Genomic DNA, 21,949 nt, shown 5'->3' on the forward strand with positions numbered 1-21,949 from the left:
TGTGCTGCGATTTCCGACAGAACGCCGACACCTAAGGCCGTCATTTTTGGCCACCTCGCCCAGAGCCCCCTCCGCCTTACGGGTGCGGAGGATTTTTCCCATCGATGACAAATCAGAGAGATATTAATGTTAAAAAAAATTCACCATCTCTCTGCTGCCCCTGCTGGAGGGAGGGGAGGGACTATAAAACCAGGAAGTGGTGTGGCTCACTCGCTCTCTGCAATAGGATGAAAGCCAGGGTACGTCTCTCTGAATAACACTGAACAATGTCTACACAACTGTGAGTACCCTTAATGTGGTTGAAAATGAAAATATGGTTTGTTGAGTAAAAAGGCACTGCCTGCAAATGGTTGTTTGGATGCTTTGCTTGAAGTTGAAAGGCAATACTTACTGCAAATGGTGGCATGAGGTTGAAAGGCACTACTTACTGCAAATGGTGGCTTGAGTGCTTTGGCTTCAAGTTGAAATGCACTATTTACTGCAAATGGTGGCTTGGGAGCTTTGGTTTAAAGTTCAAAATACACTACTTACTGCAAATGGTGGCTTGGGAGCTTTGGCTTGAAGTTTAAAAAAAATCACCATTCTCTCTGCTGCACCTGCTGGAGGGAGGGGGAGCGACTATAAAACCAGGAAGTGGTGTGCTCACTCACTCTCTGCAATATGGATGAAGCCGAGGGTCACGTCTCTCTGAGCTCTGAATAACACTGAACAAATGTCCACGCAACTGTAAGTACCCTTAATGTGGTTTGAAAATGAAAATATGGTTTGTTTGAAGTAAAAAGGCACTGCCTGCAAATGGTTGTTTGGGTGCTTTGGCTTGAAGTTGAAAGGCATTACTTACTGCAAATGGTGGCTTGCGTGCTTTGCTTGAAGTTGAAAGGCACTACTTACTGCAAATGGTGGCTTGGGCACTTTGGCTTGAGGTTGAAAGGCATTACTTACTGCAAATGGTGGCGTGTAATTTGGCTTGAAGTTGAAAGGCACCATTTACTGCAAATGGTGGCTTGGATGCTTTGGCTTGAAGTTGAAAGGCATTACTTACTGCAAATGGTGGCTTGGGTGCTTTGGCTTGAAGTTGAAAGGCAATACTTACTGCAAATGGTGGCTTGGGTGATTTGGCTTGAAGTTGAAAGGCACTTCTTACTGCAAATGGTGGCTTGGGTGCTTTGGCTTGAAGTTGAAAGGCACTACTTACTGCAAATGGTGGCGGGTGATTTGGCTTGAAGATGAAAGGCACTTCTTACTGCAAATGGTGGCTTGGGTGCTTTGGCTTGAAGTTGAAAGGCATTACTTACTGTAAATGGTGGCTTGGGTGCTTTGCTTGAAATTGAAAGGCACTACTTACTGCAAATGGTGGCTTGGGTGGTTTGGCTTGAAGTTGAAAGGCACTACTTACTGCAAATGGTGGCGGGTGATTTGGCTTGAAGTTGAAAGGCACTTCTTACTGCAAATGGTGGCTTGGGTGCTTTGGCTTGAGGTTGAAAGGCACTACTTACTGCAAATGGGGGCATGAAGTTGAAAGGCACTACTTACTGCAAATGGTGGCTTGGGTGCTTTGCTTGAAGTTGAAAGGCACTACTTAATGCAAATGGTGGCTTGGGTGCTTTGGCTTGAGGTTGAAAGGCACTACTTACTGCAAATGGTGGCTTGGGTGCTTTGCTTGAAGTTGAAAGGCACTACTTACAGCAAATGGTGGCTTGGGAGCTTTGGTTTAAAGTTCAAAATGCACTACTTACTGCAAATTGTGGCTTGGGAGCTTTGGCTTGAAGTTTAAAAAAAATCATCATTCTCTCTGCTGCCCCTGCTGGAGGGAGGGGGAGGGACTATAAAACCAGGAAGTGGTGAGCCTCACAGTCTCTGCAAGATGGATGAAGCCAGGGGTCACGTCTCTCTGAGCTCTGAATAACACTGAACACATGTCTACACAACTGTGAGTACCCTTAATGTGGTTTGAAAATGAAAATATGGTTTGTTTGACGTAAAAAGGCACTGCCTGCAAATGGTTGTTTGGGTGCTTTGGCTGGAAGTTGAAAGGCATTACTTACTGCAAATGGTGGCTTGGGCGCTTTGGCTTGAGGTTGAAAGGCATTACTTACTGCAAATGGTGGCGGGTAATTTGGCTTGAAGTTGAAAGGCACTTCTTACTGCAAATGGTGGCTTGGGTGCTTTGGCTTGAGGTTGAAAGACACTACTTACTGCAAATGGTGGCTTGGGGGCTTTGGCTTGAAGTTAAAACGCACTACTGCAAATGCACTTACTTCCTGTTTGCACTGTATATTGATTTTAGATAAAACACTACACTTACGGCTGTGATTTTTGGCCATCTTGCTCGGTCCCCCCTCCGCTGAGCAGGTGCAGATAATTCTTCCCATCAATGAAAAATAAGTGTTATTAGTGTTTAAAAAATGTTGAGAATCTCTCTCTTGTCAATCACGCTCTGAAAGCCACACCTTTTCCGGTGGGAGGGGGAGGGGTTATAAAACCCAGAAGTGTGGGTGTGGCTCAGTCTCTGCATGATGGGGGAGGGAGAGGTCATGACTCTGAGCTGTGAATCAACTGAACACACTGAATGTCTACTGAACTGAGTTTGGTGTTTTGTGTGGTTTTATGGTGGTTTCACCCTGCATGAAATGGTATGAAGCTGCATTTGAATTTGGTGGCCTTGGACCATGCTTGAAGTGGAATAAACCTGCACTGAATTTGGTGGCCTTGCACCCTGCTGAAAGTGGCATGAAACTGCACTTGTATTTGGTGGCCTTGGATCCAGCTTGAAGTGGTATGAAACTGCACTTGAATTCGGTGGCCTTGCACCCTGCTTGAAGTGGTTGGAAACTGCACTTGAATTCGGTGGCCTTGCACCCTGCTCATAGTGGTAAGAAACTGCACTTGAATTTGGTGGTCTTGAACCCTGCTTGAAATGGTAGGAACATGGATTTGAATTTGGTGGACTTGCACCCTGCTTGAAATGGAATTTTAAGGAATAGTCATGAGTCAACTGCCAGCCCACCAGCCGCGAGTGAGCTGCCAGCAGATCAGGCTTGAGGGACTGAGCTGCCACCCCAAGAACCCACACCAGCACTCCAGAAAGCTCCCCCACTGGCCACCAATATTGGAATTGGTGGAGAGGTGAAATATTGCGTCGGGGGACCAGCCCTCCCGTGTGAACATGGGACCCAACGGGTCCCACTTAGTCTAGTAATCTCCTATAATCCAACCTGCTTGGGACTTTGATGGCAATGGATTAGCAAATTTTCTGATTTATTAGATGCTATTGTCTATATATTTACCTTTATAAAAAAATTAAAAAAACAAAAAAAACAAAACGATTACATAGTATTGTACTATATTTCCCAGTCAATCAATAAAGCATGAGAACCGATACTCTGGGTGAGTTGAATGGAAGCGTGACAAACATAACCTGGTGAGCCTGTTGCCAAATAATTGGGATCTACAAATGATCCGATCACAAATTGTCAAAGTTTTACTGTTTTGAACATTTTTATCAGTGCAGGTAAATTTGGAAATATCACTTCAGTTTAAAAATAATTATCAACTAACACAAGTTATTGTAGAATCACATAATTATAGTATGTAAGGATGCATGCTACAAGATTAATAGGAATATAAGATAACTGCATGATAATAAAAGAATTGTCAAAATGAAAGGGTGGGGCTACTTAACAACCCAAGAGGAAATCTCATGAAGGTACAAAGGATAGCCAAGGTAGTTAATTTAAACTTTACTCTGAACTATTAAAGATATTTGTTAAAGTGCAAAAATAAAAGCTAATTAATAATGCTCAAACCTGTGAAATTAAATATACAACAGCAACACGGTTACAAAATATGCTGTGAAGCTGAAAGACCCATTTATTAGAGCAGGAAGTATATATCGGGGTGGGAGATTGCAACCTTCACCCTGTTTCAACAAATGTTTAGGTTGTGCACGCCATACGCAAGAAGAAGTATATAGTGCTGTTCATGTGTGTCAATGTTGGCACACCCTGTTCTTTATGTATAGATTAATGGCTTAGATGTTCAGTGTTTCCTTAAGATTTTTCAGGTGACGCAAACCTCAGAAATGTACACTGGTAAGGTTATTAACATACTTCAGGAAGATGCTCTGTAAAATGGGCAGATTTCTCGATAAAATTTAATGTTGGAAAATGTGATGTTTTTTGAAAGGAAAAATTATGAGGCAAGATAAATAGAATATTATAAATTTGAAGGGACCATAAGATGAGAGACATTTAGGCATTTGTACACAAATCTTGTGTCAAATTGATGGAATTGCTAATAAAGCCTGGGATCCTGTTGGTTTTCTAGACATGGAGTATCAAAGCAAGGAAGTTATGTCCAACTTTCACAAACTGATTAAACCTCAGCTTAAGTATTGTCTGTGTTTCAGCTGAGATTTAAACATTTATCATACCCTGGGAGATGGTGCAGAGTAGAAAAACTATAATGGCACAAAGGATTTTACTTATCTGTGTTTCACAGCAGGGAACGTAGCAGGCTGTAAATTTATGAAGGCTTCTTATAAGATTCAATAGGAAGAAATTACTTTCACACACAGGGATGTAACTAAAGGATATAAGTAAAATGATAACAAAAGCAAGTAGACACCCTACATAGTGAGTTATGATTGAAGCAAATTCAACAGTAAATCTCAAAAAAGATTCATAGAACTATAGGGTGATTTCACGAAAGGTCACTGGGTCATAGGTCTTCACGCACGGAGCCGCAAAATCCAACTGGGGTACATGCGTCACTTCCGGTACATGATATTGATGCTAGAAACGCGTACTTTCAAACCTGTTAAAAACCGCGAAAATGGTTAGTTTTTGCGATGTAAATAACTGCAAGTCGGGGTGACTGAGACACAGCTATCCTACTTTAGAGTTCCAAAGATTAAGAAAAACGAAGGTAAAGAGAAGAGAGCTGAAGGGGCAACAACAGCAGAAGTTGTTAGCGGACATTCGCCGTGCAGATATAAAGATAGAAAATATCGGGAATTATCGCGTTTGCTCACTGCATTTCATCAAAACATCAATAATGCCTTAGTTTTGATGAAATGCAGTGAGCAAACGCGATAATTCCCGATATTTCTATCTTTATATCTGCACGGCCAACAACTCCCGCTGTTATTTTCCCTTCAGCTCTCTCTTCTCTTTACCTTCGTTTTTCTTAATCTTTGGAACTCTAAAGTAGGATAGCTGTGTCTCACGGTCACCCCGAAAAGGCTGCAAAAATTCGTAACTACTGCCCAGTCCATTATTGATTCTGATCTCCCTACCATCGAGGGGATCTTTCGCAGTCGCTGCCTCAAAAAGGCTGCCAGCATCATCATGGACTCACACAATCCTGACCACACACTTATCTCTCCGCTGCCATCGGGTAGAAGGTACAGGAGCCTGAAATCTGCAACATCCAGATTCAGGAACATCTTCTTGCCGACAGCCATCAGACTATTAAACACAACTTCAAACAAACTATGAACTATAACAACCTATTGCACTTTATCTGTTTGCTGATGTGTGTGTATATATATACTAGACCAAGTGCAGACCCGTTGGGTCTGTTCCCCCAACAGGGGGAGGCAGCATGCAGCATTACACACACTAACTATCCCCCCCCACTCACGCTAATTACCCCCCTTGATATTATATTAATATTATTAATTTGCTCCTTTTACCCCATAACCACCCTATCTACTGACGCATAGCCCCCAACTTGCAGTCACATCTAGAGGAAGGGGGGGGGGGGGGGGTGGTAGAGAGTGAGGGCAGAGACAGAGAGAGAGAGACACACACACACACAGAGGGAGAGAGAGGGAGAGAGGGAGAGAGAGGGAGAGAGCTCTTTACTTCAACCCAAACAATCATCTGATCTGTCTTTTATTACAATATCCTGTTGTGCTGAGAGATGCAAGAATTTCATTGTCCTATCTGGGACACATGACAATAAACTCTCTTGACTTGACTCTTGACTAATGTTCACTCAAGGGTAAATGTGGAGACACAAGAGGTGCAGACGCCAGAAACTACCAGCAAGCCAAGACCAACTCAATTTGACATTGAATGGCAGTGAACTTGAAATCTCATACAGAAGGGAGCAATAGAAAATAGACAATAGGTGCAGGAGTATAGGAGCACAAAAGCAGGAGTATAGGCGCATAGAAGCATAGAACTTAAGGTGCGAGAGGAGCATTTTCCTATTGGCCCCTTAGAAATGAGGACATGACTAAAAGCGGTGGAGTCTTTACTACTAATCATGAATTCCATTGACTCCATTTACACCTCATGCAGCCTCGTCAAGGCCACCAGTATAATCACAGATGAGTTTCATCCTGGCGGCTCCCTCTCTCCCCCCTCTCATCGGGCAAAAGGTATAGAAGCTTGAAAATGCACACCTCCAAATTTCTTCCCAGCTGTTAATAGGCAACTGAACCATCCTACTAAAACTATAGAGCAGTCCTGAACTATCTACCTCATTGTAGACCCTCGGGCTATATTTGATCGGACCTTTATCTTGGTTTTTTGCACTAGTATTGGACTGTTAATTTATTGAATTTTGGTTTATTATAAATGACCTATGCGCATTGTGTTTATGCTGCTTCAAATAAGAATTTAATTATTCTGTTGTAATTACATATGACATTTAACACTCTTGGCTCTTGAGCTTGGAGGTTTATTTTTATCCTGTATCCACTTGGGTACATCTGACAGTAACGACCAGCAACACAGTGAAAACAATCACTGCGCCATCCACCGCTGCCTAATTCATGGCAATCAACTCCATGGCCATAGGTGTGGCTTAAAATGGCCATAGGTGATCAACCATACAGCACCTCAGCTCAATTAGTCACAGGAGTATCCACTGGTCCCTTCCCACTCTAATTTAATGTTTCATTTTCTGGTGTCATCCCACTCTATTCAGGTTTTTTTTTTTTACAACCTCTCTTACATTCTATCTCATTTAAGCAATTAAACAAAAATCAAGAGATACTGTCAAATAAACAAAGCAATAATGCCGATAGCAACAAACATAAAGCATTCCTGACCCCTGTTCCAAACATCCATACAATCACCACATTAAACATTCAGCTCAAATTCACAGAGCAAATCAGTGTGAATATTAGCTGAATGTGCAATTCAGGATTGTATTGATGTAGATAAATATTACTGGACCAGAATAGCATTGAATGGCTGAGCAGGCTCAAAGGGCCAAATTACTTATCCCTGCCCGTTTCGACATTTCTCCGAGGAGATGGACCCCAAATACCAAATCGTCTTTCTTCTTAACCTCGTTTTTAACCCTGTAATTATTTTTTTAATCTTCTACTGAAATCAAAACCAATTAAACTTCCATTATATGAAAACAATTTTCAATTAAAAGGGGAGCCATTGACAAACATCTCCCTGAATTAGTGATGAAAATGTGGTACATATTGCTTACTTGTACTCCGGAAGGGTACATCCAAGCATCAGAAACATCAGTCCAATGGCTCCACCAAATGACAGGCTGATCAACGCTGGACATGTAAAGTGACAAAGTACAAATATATAAGATAGAAAATAGTCGGTGAATTGGCAACAAACACCTTGCTAACTTCGCAATGGGTTGTTAAACACTTGACCTCGTCCTCCCATTCTGTCCTGGGCCCAACGCAAATTGGAGGAACATCACCTCATATTTCGTTTAGGCAGCTTACCCCTTGCAGTATGAATATTGACTTCTCTAACTTCAAGTAATCCTCGGTTCCCTCTCCCTCCATCCCTCCCCCTTCCTAAGACAGACCCAAATGATGGAGTAGCTCCGCGGGACTGGCAGCATCTCTGGAGAAAAGCAATGGGTGATGTTTCAGGTTGTGACCCTCCTTCGACCAGAAACATCACCCATTCCTTCTCTCCAGAGCTGCTGTCTGCCCCGCTGAGTTACTCCAGTATTTGTGTCTATCTTCAGTTTAAAGCAGCATCTGCAGTTCCTTCCTACACATTTGCCCCCCCCCTTTCTAGTTCTCCGATGTGTCTGACTGTCCCCCTGATTAACTTTTATCTTTGTATGCTTCGTTGTCACCTTTCTCCTAGCTAACAATGATCTATTCTACATTTTCCTTGAACTCCATCCCCTTTGATGTCTCATTTTCACACCTTACACTTCCTTATCTATTAAGAAAGAACTGCAGATGCTGGTTAAATCGAAGGTAGACACAAAATACTGGAGAAACTCAGCGGGTGAGGCAGCATCTATGGAGAGAAGGAATTGGCGACGTTTCGGGTCAAGACCCTTCTTCAGACTGATGTCAGGGGAGGGGGTAGGACAAAGAAAGAATGTAGGCGGAGACTGTGGGACGTGGGAGAACTGGGAAGGGGGAGAGGATAGAGAGAGAGAGCAAGGGGTACCTGAAGCTAGAGAGGTCAATGTTCATACTGCTGGGGTATAAACTACCCAAGCGAAATATGAGGTGCTGTTCCTCCAATTTGTGCTGGGCCTCACTCTGACAATGGAGGAGGCCCAGGACATAGTCAGATTGGGAATGGGAGGGGGAGTTGAAGTGCTGGGTCACCGGGAGATCAGCTAGGTTAAGGCGGACTAAGCGGAGGTGTTCAGCGAAACGATCGCCGAGCCTGCGCTTGGTCTCGCCGATGTAGATAAGTTGACACCCGGAACAGCAGATGCAGTAGATGAGGTTAAAGGAGGTGCAAGTGAGGTGCAGGTGCCTCACCTGGAAAGTCTGTTTGGATCCTTGGATGGAGTCGAGGGGAGACGTAAAGGGACAGGTGTTGCATCTCCTGCGGTTGCAGGGGAAAGTACCTGGGGAGGGGGTAGTTTGGGTGGGAAGGGACGAGTTGACCAGGGTTACAGAGGGGTGATGGGAAAATATGGCCAGTAGTGTGATCCCTTTGAGGTGGTGAAAATGTTGGAGGATTATATGCTGTATATGACTGCTGATGGGGTGGAAGGTGAGGACAAGGGGGACTCTCTTTGCTACGAGAGGGGTGGAGGGGGTGTAAGAGCAGAGCTGCGGGATATCGACGAGACCCTAGTGAGAGCATTATCTATAACAGAAGAGGGGAAACCCCGTTCCTGAAAGAATGAGGACATCTCCAATGCCCTGGTATGGAAATCCTCGTCCTGGGCGCAGATGCGGTGTAGACAGAGGAATTGGGAGTAGGGGATAGAGTCTTTACAAGAGGAAGAGTGGGAAGAAGTGTAGTCAAGATAGCTATGGGAGTCAGTAGGTTTGTAGTAGGTCAGTCAATAGTCTGTTTCCTGTGATGGAGACGGTGAGATCTAGAAAACGTAGGGAGATGTCGGAGATGGTCCAAGTGAATTTGAGTGTAGGATGGAAATTAGTGAAGTTGATTGTCAGTGAGTTCTCCATGGGTAGACAAAAATGCTGGAGAAACTCAGCGGGTGAGGCAGCATCTATGGAGCGAAGGAAATAGGCAACGTTTCTGGTCGAAACTTCAGACTGATGTGAAGGTGAAGGCGGGAAGAAGAAAGGAAGAGGTTGAGCCAGTGGGCTGAGGGAGAGCTGAGAAGGGGAGGAGAAAGTAGGGACTACCTGAAATTAGAGAATGTTCATACCGCTGGGGTGCAAACTGCCCAAGCGAAATATGAGGTGCTGCTCCTCCAATTTACGGTGGTCCTCACCCTGGCTCCTTCGCTCCAGATATTTCCTTCGTTCCATAGGTGCTGCCTCACCCGCTGAGTTTCTCCAGCATTTTCGTCTACCTTCGATTTTCCAGCATATGCAGTTCTTTCTTAAACAGAGTTCTGCATGGGTGCAGGAGGTATAGTTCGGGGATAGGGCCAGTGTAGGCCAGGAACAGGGATTGTTTGACGTACCCTACAAAGAGGAAGGCATAGCTAGGGCCCATGAGTGCCTTGGATCTGGAGAAAGTGGGAGGAATCGAATGAGAAGTTGTTGAGGGTAAGGACCAGCTCTGCCAGGCGGAGGAGAGTATTGGTGGATGAAAATTGGCTGGTTCTGCGGTCGAGGAAGAAACTGAGGGCTTTAATACCCTCCTGGTGGGGGATGAAGGTGTAGAGTGACTGGACATTCAGTCACTCTAGTCACTCTGTCACTCTACACCTCTCTAACTTCCTTGTCTCCCTCTCCCCACTCAGTCTGAAGAAACGAGTCTTGACCCCAAACGTTACCCATCCCTTCTATCCAGATACTGCCTGTCTGCTGAGTTACTCCAGCATTTAGTACCTATCTTCACAATGGACACATTCCTTCTGATCTACAGACGTTTAGAGCTTGTGTAATTTGTTAGTTTTGTCTCTAAATTGTCTGTGAAAATCTTTAATGAAACTTCCAACAAACTAGGCTTCTTTGCATAGGTCAAGGAAAATACTGTTTCGTTTCGTTTCATTTCACAATGGCAGAGATGGTGAGCATGGGGAATGTGGGAAGATCGAGGGGAGGAAAGCTGGAACGGAGCTGAGGGGGGGGGAGGAGCGATGATGGGGTTGAGAAGATGAGGTGGGGAGTGAAGACGGGGGTGGCCATGGTCCGCCATGAGCCAGGCTCCCTCTTCTTGGCCGCCATTCACATCACACTCACCTTTGATGCCCGCCATGGCCACAACAACAAACTCCACTTCCGGGTGACCCTTCACCCCCGCCGCTCCCCCACTGGCTGACGCCACATCCGGAGTGCGCTCCCCTGGTCGCAGATGCCGCTGCTGTCCCGGTCGCGTTGTCAGGCTGCGCGGCTGCAGCGGCTGCCACCTGTACCCGGCTCTCCAGACACAAGCCCTTGACAACGGTATTGGGTCCTTATTTGTTAATTGCAGTAAAACATTGCAGATTCGTGGAAATGTAAATTACTATAATTGAGCTTCACCATCCACTGATCCGGATAGACAGTTGTAGCCACTGAAATCAGCAGCATCGTCATTCACATAGAACAGTACAGCCCCCTCGTATTATTGAGAGGCGCTGAAGTTTCTAAATGGTCCAGAATTTGGAGACCTGAATATTCTGCGCCGACCATTGTGCAAAGTTAAACTCATCCCATCTTCCTTCATGTGATCCACATTGCTCTGTCTGTACCCTGCCTGGTCAACTTTGCCGGCAAGGCAGCACGTTCAAGGCATCCACCACTCTAAAGTATTAAATCATCTTTCTACTCGGTCTGAAGAAAGGTCCCAACCCAAAATGTAGTATCTCCATTCCATCCTCAGATGTTGCCTGACCTGAGTTTCTCTGATAATTTGTTGCTCAAGATTCCAGCATCTGTAGTCTCGTGAATAACCTTTAAACTTTCCCTCTCGTCATAAACTTATGCCCTTTAGTCCTGGGAGAAGATCAATTCTGACCTCCCATCTCTGGAAAGTTGGAAACAAAGCTACAATTTCTGGAGAGATTCTCCAGTACCTCTGGAGAAAAAGGATAGGTGATGTTTTGGGTTGGGACCTTTCTTCAGACTGACATCTGAAGAAGTCCTGACTCGAAATGTCACCTATCCTTTTCCTCCAGAGATGTCTGACCCACTAAGTTATTCCAGTACTTTGTGTCTATCTCTGGAAAGTTACGCTATCTATTGTCCCTCAGAATTTCATGTACTTCTATGAGGTCGCCACTCAGCCTCTGATGCTCCAGAGAAAACAATCCAAGTTTGTCTAACCTCTTGGAGTAGACAATGCTGGAGAAACTCAATGGGTGAGGCAGCATCTATGGAGCGAAGGAACTAGGCAACGTTTCGGGTCGAGACCCTTCTTCAGACTGATGTGAGGGGGGGGGGGGGGGGGGGGTCGGGAAGAAGAAAGAAAGAGGTGGATCCAGTGGGCTGAGGGAGAACTGAGAAGGGGAGGAGAAAGTAGGGACTACCTGAAATTAGAGAATCAATGTTCATACCGCTGGGGTGCAAACTGCCCAAGCAAAATATGAGGTGCTGCTCTTCCAATTTCTGGTGGTCCTCACTCTGACTATGGAGGAGGCCCAGGACAGAAAGGCCAGATTCGGAATGGGAGGGGGAGATTAAGTGCTGAGCCACCGGGACATGAGGTTGGTTATTGTGAACCAAGCGGAGGTGTTTGGCGAAGCGATCGCCAAGCCTACACTTGGTCTCACCGATGTAGAGCAGCTGACATCTAGAGCAGCGGATGCAATAGATGAGGTTGGAGGAGGTGCAGGTGAACCTCTGCCGCACCTGGAAAGACTGCTTGGGTCCTTGAATGGAGTCAAGGGGGGAGGTAAAGCGACAAGTGTAGCATTTCTTGCGGTTGCAAGGGAAAGTGCCCGGAGAGGGGGTGGTTCGGGTGGGAAGGGACGAATTGACCAGGGAGTTACGGAGTGAGTGGTCTCTGTGCAAAGCAGACAGGGGAGGAGATGGGAAGATGTGGCAAGTGGTGGGATCACGTTGGAAGTTGTGAAAATGTTGGAGGATTATTTGTTGAATGTGACGGTTGATAGGGTGGAAGGTAAGGACAAGGGGGACTCTGCTCATGTTGCGAGTGGGGGTATGGGGAGTGAGAGCAGAGTCACAGGGTATAGAAGAGACCCTGGTGAGAGTCTCATCTATAGTAGAAGAGGGGAACCCCCGTTCCCTGAAGACTGAGGACATTTCCGATGCTCTGGTGTGGAACACCTCATCCTGGGTGCAGATGCAGCGTAGACGGATGAATTGGTAGTAGGGGATGGAGTCCTTACAGGAAGCAGGGTGGGAAGAAGTCTAGTCCAGATAGCCATGGGAGTCCGTGGGTTTATAGTGGATGTCGGTTAATAGTCTATCACCTGCAATGGAGATAGTGAGGTCAAGAAATGGTAGGGAAATGTCAGAAATGGTGCAGGTGTATTTGAGTGCCGGATGGAAGTTAGTGGTGAACTCGGGACTTTTCTCGGGACTTATCTAACCTCTCTATGACTTTCCTTGTATCTCGCAACACTTTAATCTGAGCAAGTGAACATTTTCTGCCCCCTCTTCAAAGCCTCCACGTCCTTGCACGTCCTGTGATGACCAGAACTGCACACAACACTCCAAACGTGGCCTAAACAAAGTTTTATATGTTGGAACGTGACTTCCCAGCTTTTATACCGAATGAATTGAATTGAATTGAATACATATTATTAGCCAAGTATGCATACATACAAGGAATTTGCCTTGGTGCTTTGCTCACAAACAAAGATACTAGAGGAGCAAGATAGACCACTCCAACAAAATCCAATGGACTGATGTAGTACGCAACGGAACGTCACTTCCGCCATTTTAGGAATAAGACCCCGATCCCCGTTATGCCTCTCGCGTCAGTCCATTTAATTTCGTAGGAGTGGTCTATCTTGCTCCTCTAGTATCTTTGCTTGTGAGCAAAGCACCAAGGCAGTCCATCCACGTCAGTCCATCCACGACAGTCCATTGAATTTTGCAGTTTATCTTGGTCTATTTTAGCCTTCTATGATAGACCATTATGATCTTTGTTTATAATAAATAAGGTGCTTCTTTAAAAAAACTTTTTTTTTAAGGGAAACCGTGTAAAATGGGCGACGATGCGCAATGAAAGGTCTCTGGACCATATGCATTCTATGATCTTTGGTTTAATCAGTGTTGTGGGGGAACGGTATGTGTGTGTTTCTGTGTGTGAGTGGCAAGATAAAGATAATAGATTTCAAAGTTCCTCATGGATCAGAAGCAACTTTGATTTAAAGCAACTCATGATGTACATGAGCCATTCTCATGATGTACATAAGCCATAAAGGCAATTATATTTGCCTTTATTTTTTTGCCTATAAGATATAAGGAACATAAGCCATAAGCCAATATATTTGCCTATATTTATATATTATAAACACATATATATTATATGTACGATACACACATATATACACATGTGATATTGATGTATATAATTATATAATACACATACATATTTCTCTAGTTTCTTATATAGATATATATAAACACATATATCCATTATATATTTATGATGCAATATATGTGTGATATATATGTATATAAATATATACACACACATATGTATATTTCTCTAGTTTCTTTCTTGTGATCTCCTCTAATTTTGTTGAACTTTTTTTTCTTTCATTCAACCTCTCTCTGAAATCCTAATATTGTGAATAAAATATAAATGAACACATGCCAAGATATTTTTTCATTCTATATTTGTGTAAAGAAATATAGTGTATATATACCTACATTGATGCAGAAGTGTGAGCATTAGACATGAATACTGTGCATTGCTACCATAGTTTAGTTTTTTATTTAACATATATTTGAGGAAAATCTAACATATATTTGAGGGAAATGAGTTACCGTATTTCCCGGCAATGAAGACGCACCACCATTTGAGTTGCTAAATTTTGAAAAAATGATGGCGGGACAGGATCGAGGGTTTGGTTTGGTTTAGTCCAGGGGCCCGCAGCCTTTTTTGCATAGGGTCCAGGACCCTCCGGAAATAGCTGCAGTTCCCAGGTCACCTGCGAGTCCCGGGTCTAGCTGCGGTTCCGCTATCCAGCGGTCTCTCACAGCTACCCGAGCTGCTGAGTTAGTTTTTAAATGTGAATATCTCATAACTAAACATTTGTGGGTTAGCAGTATATTGCATCAATCCATTCAATTTTAAATAATTCTGCATCAAAATTCATAAAAAAGGATAACACTTTTTATTTCTGTCATTTATGGTAATTTATTGTGTTATGTGTGAGATATGAGCCGTTCGGCTGCAGATCCCAGGAAAGGGTCGCGGACGATGTTCCGTAGATTGAGTAAGTCGAGATAAACATCAGAGCCGGCCCTGTGTGAGCGTTCTTTTGCATTAGTTATTTTGCACTTTTTACCGCCCGCTCAGCCAGGCCGTTAGACTGCGGGTACTCGGGGCTACTGGTAATGTGAAAGTCCCAGTTTTTCGCAAAATTTCTGAAGAGCTGACTGGAGAACTGAGGTCCATTGTCTGAGAGTAGCTTTAGGGGGGGGTTCTGTGGACAGAGAAGTGGTGAGTTATGCCCCAGTTCCACTTAGGAAACCTGTACGGAAACCTCTGGAGACTTGGCGCCCCACCCAAGGTTTCCGTGCGGTTCCCGGAGGTTATTGTCAGTCTCCCTACCTGCTTCCACTGCCTGCAACCTCCGGCAACCACCTGCAACCTCCGGGAACCGCACGGAAACCTTGGGTGGGGCGCAAAGTCTCCAGAGGTTTCCGTTCAGGTTTCCTAAGTGGGACAGGGGCATTAGTTTCCAAATGACCATGGCTGAGGTCGAGCTACTGAGCAGGTCGATTCCAAACCATCCTGAGTAGGAATTGACTAAAACCAGGTATTGTTGGCCATGCCACTCGAAGATGTCAGCTGCTACTGTGGACCAGGGTAAGTCCGGTGTGGGGTGGGAGAAGTGGTTGTTTCTGCGGTGTCAAGCTATTGCAGATCGGGCAGGCAGCAACCTTCTCTCGAATGTAGTTAGCCATGTCTGGCCAGAACAGCATGCCTTTCGCATGTTGAAGTTATTTCTGCAGCGGGATGGCCCCCATGGACAATGTCGAAGTACTTGCTGTGAAAAGACGTCGGGATGACTGCCTTGTCATTATCATTATCACGCCGTCCTGAATGACCAGTTCACCACGGACAGGGAAAAATGGGCGGATAGCTTGTGGCAGGTGGTGCTGTATATTTGGGCAGCCACGACGGATAACAGTGGCCAGCGATTGTAGTGTTTCGTCTGCAGCCGTTTGTGACACTAGGATGTCTAAACCGGCAGATGGGAGGCAGGAGACCATCATAACCGTGTACCCCTTGTGCTAATCATCAGACAGGTGTTTTTCGCAGTTTGGGCGAGGTGCCCGTGAGAGGGTGTCAGCTAAGGACATGTCCTTACCACGTTTGTAGGTTAGTCTGATGTCATATCTCTGTAGTTCCATCATCATGCGTTGTAAATGTGCTGGTGCCGTGTGGATCGGTTTACTGAGGATACTGACCAGGGGCTGGTGATCTGTTTCAACCGTGATCTGGTTACCAAAGATAAAGTCCCAGAATTTCTTGCAGGCAAAGGTTACTGCGAGTAGCTCCTTTTTGATTTGAACATAGCACTGTTCAGTGTCGGTCATGGTACGGAAGGCATAAGCAACTGGTCTGGAGCCCTCTCCGTCGTCTAGTAGGCAAGCAATGCCCAGTCCATACTGGGAGGCATCACAGGTGAGGGTGACGGGTAACTTGGCATCAAAGTATGCGAGGATTGGAGCGCAGGACATTAGTTATTTGAGGGTTTCAAATGCCCTCTGCTGGTGTTGGTGCCAGGACCAAAAAAAATTTGCCAGACAAGTTAATCGCTGGAGTGATTTTAAAATCAGCTTCTGAAGCTGTCAACGCCGGCAATGGGGCCGGATTTTACGTAGGGGACAGGTAAAAGAAAGTAGTTTATTTTAATGTATAAAAGTGTTTCTTAAGATGCATTTAATTCACATTTTAAATTGCGAAACGGTGATTTTTTCCCCCGAACGAACCAGCAGTGTATTTGTTACCGATATGGGGGACTAAAATCACCACAACCGCAACGTTCCAAATGGTCGCGTTCCAGAAAAACCCACTCGCAAGTTGATTTAAATGGCCATTAATTTACAGGTATTAAACATTAAATTCCTTTCATTTGGCCTATAAACCCATGACAATGAGATTTAAAAATTATGTTATATTGTGAATTCTTGTGTGAAAGTTATCTGGACACTTAGGCTATTTAATAATGTTAACCTTTTCTTAAGAAATGGATAGATGTTTAGATCTAGTAATTGAATTTTGTAATTAGCTACAATTAGGTAACTAATTATATGCTTTAATTTCAAGTCATCTAAGTAAGATTGGTTCATATTTGTTTCAGAATGTTTCAATCTATAATAACTGAACATTTCTTTCAGTTCTCTTAATTTTTAAGAAAGTTATGGGCTTTTGACTATTCTCGATCACAGCTTTTGTGTTAAGCCAATGAAAAAGCAATAGGGAACAAGATGCTAATTTCCGAGTATGAAAATGGCCATAACTATTTTAATACTGAAGATATGAAAGTGAATTAGGTGTCTAATTAAACTTCTTTTTATGCTTTATCTGATGGGATAAATTACAGACTTAGAAACATAGAAATTAGGTGCAGGAGTAGGCCATTCGGCCCTTCGAGCCTGCACCGCCATTCAATATGATCATGGCTGATCATCCAACTCAGTATCCCGTACCTGCCTTCTCTCCATACCCTCTGATCCCCTTAGCCACAAGGGCCACATCTAACTCCCTCTTAAATATAGCCAATGAACTGGCCTCGACTACCCTCTGTGGCAGAGGTCCAGAGCTCATCACTCTCTGTGTGAAAAAAAATCTCATCTCGGTTTTAAAGGATTTCCCCCTTATCCTTAAGCTGTGACCCCTTGTCCTGGACTTCCCCAACATCGGGAGCAATCTTCCTGCATCTAGCCTGTCCAACCCTTAAGAATTTTATAAGTTTTATAAGATCCCCTCTCAATCTCCTAAATTCTAGAGAGTATAAACCAAGTCTATCCAGTCTTTCTTCATAAGACAGTCCTGACATCCCATGAATCAGTCTAGTGAACCTTCTCTGCACTCCCTCCCTCTATGGCAAAGATTTGATTTTTGCCATAGATTTTTTAAATCTCAAAATTTTGTAACATTGCTACGAAATGCTATAAGAATTTCACGATTTTTACATAGATGATGCTGCATTTCTAATTATCAGTGCAATTTGCTTTTCGGATTTCTGATCAGGGCTACTCTAATCACTTACACGCACCTGGGACCCAGAATTGAGGGCAGGATACCATTAAGAACCCAGGCTGCAGTCCTCAGCCACAGACTCGGCTAAGGGATGAAGGAATCTTCCTGCAAGTAAGAATGTCATTGTTTTATCTGGGACATACGACAATAAAACACTATTTACTGTCTCCACCCTCCACCATCAGAATTGAGGGACGCCTTGAACTGACAACCAAAGATACTAGACCAAAGATCCTATAGCTTTGTACTAGACGACTGACGCCCCGCCCCCCCCCCTGGCTCCAGCGCCGGGACGGAAGTGACGCAAGTCAGCGCCGGGGCGGAAGGGACGTCATCGCATTGTCCGTCGCCCGTTGACGGCGCATGCGCACTGCGCGGCACTGTCAGTGCGTCGTTGGGAAGATGGCCGTCGCGGGGCCGCTGTTGTGGCTCTGCCTCGGGCTGGCGGCGGAGGCCCTCATCGACTCAGGTGAGCGCTGCTCGACCGCCCGCTCCCCGTCTCTTTCCACCTGTTGCACTCTTCACTCCGGACGCTGCGAGTCAGCTGGTGGGGCTTTTGCGTGGGAATTTGTGTCTCACCCTTGGTCTCGATCCGAAACGTCATCCATTCCTTCTCTCCAGAGATGCTGTGCCTGTCCCGCTGCTTCCGCATTATGTTTCTAAACCAGCATCTGTAATTCCTTTAATTTGGATGTGAAAGTAGATGGTGAATTTATGGATTACACAAATATTGATGGTATCGTGGACAATAAAGAAAGTTATCTAAGATTATAATCGGATCTAGATCCAATGGGACAAGGAATTGCAGATGGAGTTTAATTCAGATAATAGTTATATGCAGAATTTGCACAGTAAATAGTAGGGCCGTAGGGAAAGCGTGAGAATTAGGGATGCAGGAACATAGTTCCACAAAAGTGGCAGCACAGATCGACAGGATTTTGAAGGTGATTGGCATGCTTCCTTCATCAATCAGTGTATTGTGTATCTGAATTGGGAAGTTGTGTTACAGGTATACAAGATGTTGGTAAAAACCCTAAAGACGAACAGGTTTATAGGTTAATTGACCCTAAAGACAGGTTTATAGGTTAATTGGCTTGTTGTCCTTGTAAATTGTCCCTAGTGTGTGTTGAATAGTGTAAGTGTGGGGATCACTGGTTGGCACGGTATCGGTGGGCCAAAGGGCCTGTTTCCGCACTGTATCACTGGGGTGGCACACTGGCGCAGCAGGGTAGTTGCTGCCGTACAGCACCAGAATCCTGGGTTCGATCCTGACTAGGGATGCTCATCTGTATGGAGTTTGTACATTCCTCCTGTGACCTGCGTGGGTTTTCTCCATGATACCCGGTTTCCTCCCACACTCCAAAAATGTATAGACTTGTAGGTTATTTGGCTTGGTATAATTGCAAAATGTCTCTAGTGTGTTGGATAGTGTTAGTGTGCGGGGATCGCTGGCTGGCACGGACTCGGTGGGCCAAAGGGCCTGTTTCCGTACTGTATCTCTAAACTAAACACATTTAGGGTTTTGTATGCAGTTCTACTCCCCATGCTATAGGAACAATGTAATTATATTGGAAAGGGTACAAAAAATACAAGGAACCAAATGTTTGAGTTATAAGGAAAGGTTGGATAGACTGGATCTTTTTCTGCCACCTGGAGTCATAGATGGATGCTCGACTGCTGTGAAATGACTTCCGTGCTATCACCTCCTACTAGGTAAAACTCGGATGCATCACTGCTTCAATGCCTTGTAAGCACACTTTATAAAGAAAAACAATAAAATACCTACACAAATCCCCACAGCCCCTGATGACCCTGGGATCTCAATCTCAGGTTGACGTCAGAGCATCCTTCAAAAGGGTGAATCTACGCAAAGCATCTGGTTCTTAGGGTATACCTAACCAAGTGCTAAAAACCAGTGCAGCCCAACTGGCTAGAATATTCAAGGACATCTTCAATCTTTGCTTTACATTCTGAGGTTCTCACCAGCTTTAAAAAGGTCCTGTTGCCCAAGATGAGCACGGTGATCTGCCAAAATGTTTACCATCCTATAGCACTTATAGCTAGCGTGATCAAGTGCTTCAGAGCTTGGTTATAGCTCTAAATCAGATATGCCACAGAAATTACCTGGATCAGCTTCAGTTTCTTTATTGCCACAAGATCAAGAGCAGATGTGATCGCACTGGCTCTCCACTCTGCCCTGGACACAGGTACACATGGCAGGCCGTTGTTCATTACCCAGAGCATGATGTATAACAGTATAGTTCCCTCCAAATTCATCACCAAACTCCAAGGTATGAGCCTCTGTACCTTTCTTTGCAATTGGCAGAGCTCATTCAGTGTGGATCAGTAACAACGACTCTTTATTGACCATCAACAGAATACATCTGAAGGCAGTGTGCTTAGCCCTCTGCTCTACTGAATAGAATAGAATTGACTAGAATTTATTTGCCACACAACCAGGGTCGGTGGAATTTGGGTTGTCAGCAGCGGTACAATAATAAAGAACACACAACCACAATAAAAATGTAACACAAACATCCACCACAGCATTCATCACTGTGGTGGAAGGCACAGAACTTGGCCAGTCCTCCTCCATTTTTCCCCGTGGTCGGGACCTCCACCCTCCGCAGCCGTTGCTGCGGGCGTCCAGATGGTAAGGGACGAAGTCAAAGTCAAGGTAAGTCCAGGATCGGCTCTTCCCCACCGGAGACCGCGGCTTCAGGTTGGTGTAGGCCGCAGACCGGCGGTCGAAGATTTAAGGTTCCCGCCGCGCCGCAGCCAGAAGCACCGCAGACCGCAGGGCCGATGGTCGAAGCTCCCCTCCAGGGGTGATGGTAAGTCCATGCTGCACCTGCGGTAGAAGTTGGCCGCGGGCCAGCCGTGATGGCTTCTTCTTCCCCCGGGTCCCCCACGAGGGATCCCGGGCTGCGGACGCAGCGCCATCTGGCGCTCTGCAGACCGCGGCTTCAGGCTGCCGGCTGCCGCGGGCCAGCGAAACGAAGCGCTCCCCTCCAGCGAGCCCCAGCGAGGGCTCGCCCGCTCCACGCCGAGAGTCCACGCTGCGCCCGCCGCTGAAGCCCCGGGCGCGTCTCCGGAAAAGGCCGCGCCGATCCTCGTTAGGCCACGGTGGAGGCGACCTGGAAAAAGTCGCCTCTCCGTGGAGGAGGCGACCGAAGCGGTTTCCCCCTTACCCCCCCACACCACCCCCCACACAAGACACACAAAGGAACATTAAAACAAAATTTAAAACATACTTTTAAACATACTAACAATTGAAAAGACTAACGCGCTGCTGACAGGCGCTGCCACTGCAGCGCCCCCTACGAATCGATACTGTCTCTACACCCACAATTGTGTGGCTAGGCACAGCTACAATCTTGTCTATAAATTCACGGCAGATACCTCTGTGGTTGGCTGAATCACAGGTAGTGATGAATCAGCGTACCGGAGGGAGTTAGAGCACCTGCGTGGGTGGTGGCGCAACAACAACCTCTCACTCAAAGTCAACAGAACTAAGAAACTAATCATTGGCTTCAGAAACGGGATGTCGGGAGACCACACACCACATTTGCTGGGTAGAGAGAGTTAGCAACTTCAAATTTCTGGGACTTAACATCTCATATGACCTACCCTGGGCCTAGCACATAGATGTAATTGCATAGAACGTGTGCCAGCGCCTCTATATTTTTGATGTTTAAAGGGATTAATTGTTTCACCAAAGGCTTTAACAAACCTCCACAGATGCACTGCAGAAAGCGTAATTGCCTGGTAATGGCAAATCCAGCATACAGGAACGCAAGAGTCTGGGTCCCAGGTCCACCATGGGCACAGCCGCCTCACCACCAAAAGCATGGGTGATGGGTGTATGGAACAAGCTGCCAGAGGAGGTAGTTGAGGTTGGAACTATCCCAACGTTTATGAAACAGTTAGACAGGTACATGGATAGGACAGGTTTGGAGAGATATGGACCAAACGCAGGCAGGTGGGACTAGTGTAGCTGGGACATGTTGTCCGTGGGGCAAGATGGGCTGAAGTGCCTGTTTCCACGCTGTATCACTCTATGGACATGTACATGAGACACTGCCTCAAGAAGGTGGCATCTGTCATCAAGGATTCCCAATATCTGGGCCATGTCCTCTTGCTGCTATTATTGTGCAGGAGGTACAGAAGCTACGGTCCACACCTCATGTGTTAAACTGGACTTGTTTTTTTTACTA

General features: G+C 45.3%; 1 protein-coding gene across 2 annotated transcripts in view; it reads right to left on the bottom strand.

The window, feature by feature from the left end:
• The window catches only part of leprotl1 (leptin receptor overlapping transcript like 1), a 23,672-nt gene extending 12,994 nt beyond the window's left edge, over positions 1–10,678 (bottom strand). Inside the window, exons 1-2 of one of the 2 annotated variants that reach the window (XM_033017936.1) lie at positions 10,580–10,677; positions 7,459–7,534 (exon numbers count right to left, since the gene is read on the bottom strand). In XM_033017936.1, coding sequence (XP_032873827.1) covers positions 7,459–7,534; positions 10,580–10,595 — 92 coding nt within the window. In that variant the 5' untranslated portion in view covers positions 10,596–10,677. Of the gene's footprint in view, positions 1–7,458; positions 7,535–10,579 lie in introns of both variants that reach the window. The other variant, XM_033017937.1, reaches the window with a different exon arrangement.
• Between the last annotated feature and the right edge of the window lie 11,271 nt (positions 10,679–21,949).

The sequence above is a fragment of the Amblyraja radiata genome, chromosome 3, assembly GCF_010909765.2.
Source record: "Amblyraja radiata isolate CabotCenter1 chromosome 3, sAmbRad1.1.pri, whole genome shotgun sequence".
NCBI lineage: Eukaryota > Metazoa > Chordata > Chondrichthyes > Rajiformes > Rajidae > Amblyraja > Amblyraja radiata.